General features: G+C 43.5%; 1 protein-coding gene across 1 annotated transcript; it reads right to left on the reverse strand.

Annotated features, from left to right (window-relative positions):
- Positions 1–298: 298 nt before the first annotated feature.
- LOC116751684 (60S ribosomal protein L23-like) lies at positions 299–790 on the reverse strand. The gene has a single exon (XM_032627895.1). The coding sequence runs from the start codon at positions 719–721 to the stop codon at positions 299–301; it is 423 nt and encodes a 140-aa protein (XP_032483786.1). The 5' UTR covers positions 722–790.
- Positions 791–1646: the final 856 nt, after the last annotated feature.

A 1646-nucleotide genomic window follows, 5' to 3' on the forward strand; every position in this document is an offset into this window, starting at 1 on the left:
CCTAACACCATACACAAAAATAAACTCCAAATGGATTAAAGACCTAAAGGTAAGGCCAGACACTATAAAACTCTTAGAGGAAAACATAGGCAGAACACTCTGACATAAATCACAGCAGGGGCGCAGTGGTTGAGAGCACTGCGGTGGTTGAGATTCACAGCAGAATCCTTCCTGACCCACCTCCTAGAGAAATTGAAATAAAAATAAACAAACGGGACCTAATGAAACTTAAATGCTTTTTTTTTTTGAGCAAATAATTTTTATTATCATTTTTTTCTTTTACAAATACACCAAAGAGTCATGCAATGCTGCCAGCATTGTATGCAATCCTGGGCCACAAGTCTGCACATTCCTTTGCAACTGGTCCTGTAATGGCAGAACCTTTCATCTCACCTTTATTGTTTACTATGACCCCTGCGTTATCTTCAAAATAAAGAAACACACCATCTATTCTCTGGTATGACTTTCGTTGTCGAATTACCACTGCTGGATGTACCTTCTTTCTGAGCTCTGGTTTGCCTTTCTTGACCGTGGCCATCACCATGTCACCCACACCAACAGCAGGAAGTCTATTCAGTCGTTCCTTGATCCCCTTCACAGAGATGATATACAGATTTTTGGCACCTGTGTTGTCAGCACAGTTGATCATGGCTCCAACCGGAAGACCCAAGGAAATCCGGAATTTCGCACCAGAGGACCCATCATGTCCTCGCTTCGACATCTTGAACGCTGGAAAGGGACAAAAAGGAAGTAGGTATAAAGGACACTGAGATCTCAACTCCAACGCCCCGCCCAATCTGGTCACGTCGAAACTTAAAAGCTTTTGCACAGCAAAGGAAACCATGAACAAGACGAAAAGACAACCCTCAGAATGGGAGAAAATATTTGCAAATGAAGCAACTGACAAAGGATTAACCTCCAAAATTTATAAGCAGCTCATGCAGCTCAATATCAAAAAAATAAACAACCCAATCCAAACATGGACAGAAGACCTAAATAAACATTTCTCTAAAGAAGATATACAGATTGCCAACAAACACATGAAAGAATGCTCAACATCACTAATCATTAGAGAAATGCAAGTCAAAACTACAATGAGTTATCACCTCACACCAGTTAGAATGGCCATCATCAAAAATTTACAAACAATAAATGCTGGAGAGGGTATGGAAAAAAGGGAACCCTCTTGCACTGTTGGTGCGAATGTAAATTGATACAGCCACTATGGAGAACAGTATGGAGGTTCCTTAAAAAACTAAAAATAGAACTATCGTACGACTCAGCAATCCCACTACTGGGCATATACCCTGAGAAAACCATAATTCAAAACGAGTCATGTACCACAATGTTCATTGCAGCTCTATTTACAATAGCCAGGACATGGAAACAACCTAAATGTCCATGGACAGGTGAATGGATAAAGAAGATGTGGGGCTTCCCTGGTGGCCCAGTGGTTGAGAGTCCGCCTGCCGATGCAGGGGGCACGGGTTCGTGCCTTGGTCCGGGAAGATCTCACATGCCGCGGAGCAGCTGGGCCCGTAAGCCATGGCCACTGAGCCTGCGCGTCCGGAGCCTGTGCTCCGCAACGGGAGAGGCCACAACAGTGGGAAGCCCGCATACCACAAAAAAAGAAGATGTGGCATATA

The sequence above is a fragment of the Phocoena sinus genome, chromosome 3 (assembly GCF_008692025.1).
Source record: "Phocoena sinus isolate mPhoSin1 chromosome 3, mPhoSin1.pri, whole genome shotgun sequence".
In the NCBI taxonomy this organism is placed as follows: Eukaryota; Metazoa; Chordata; class Mammalia; order Artiodactyla; family Phocoenidae; genus Phocoena; species Phocoena sinus.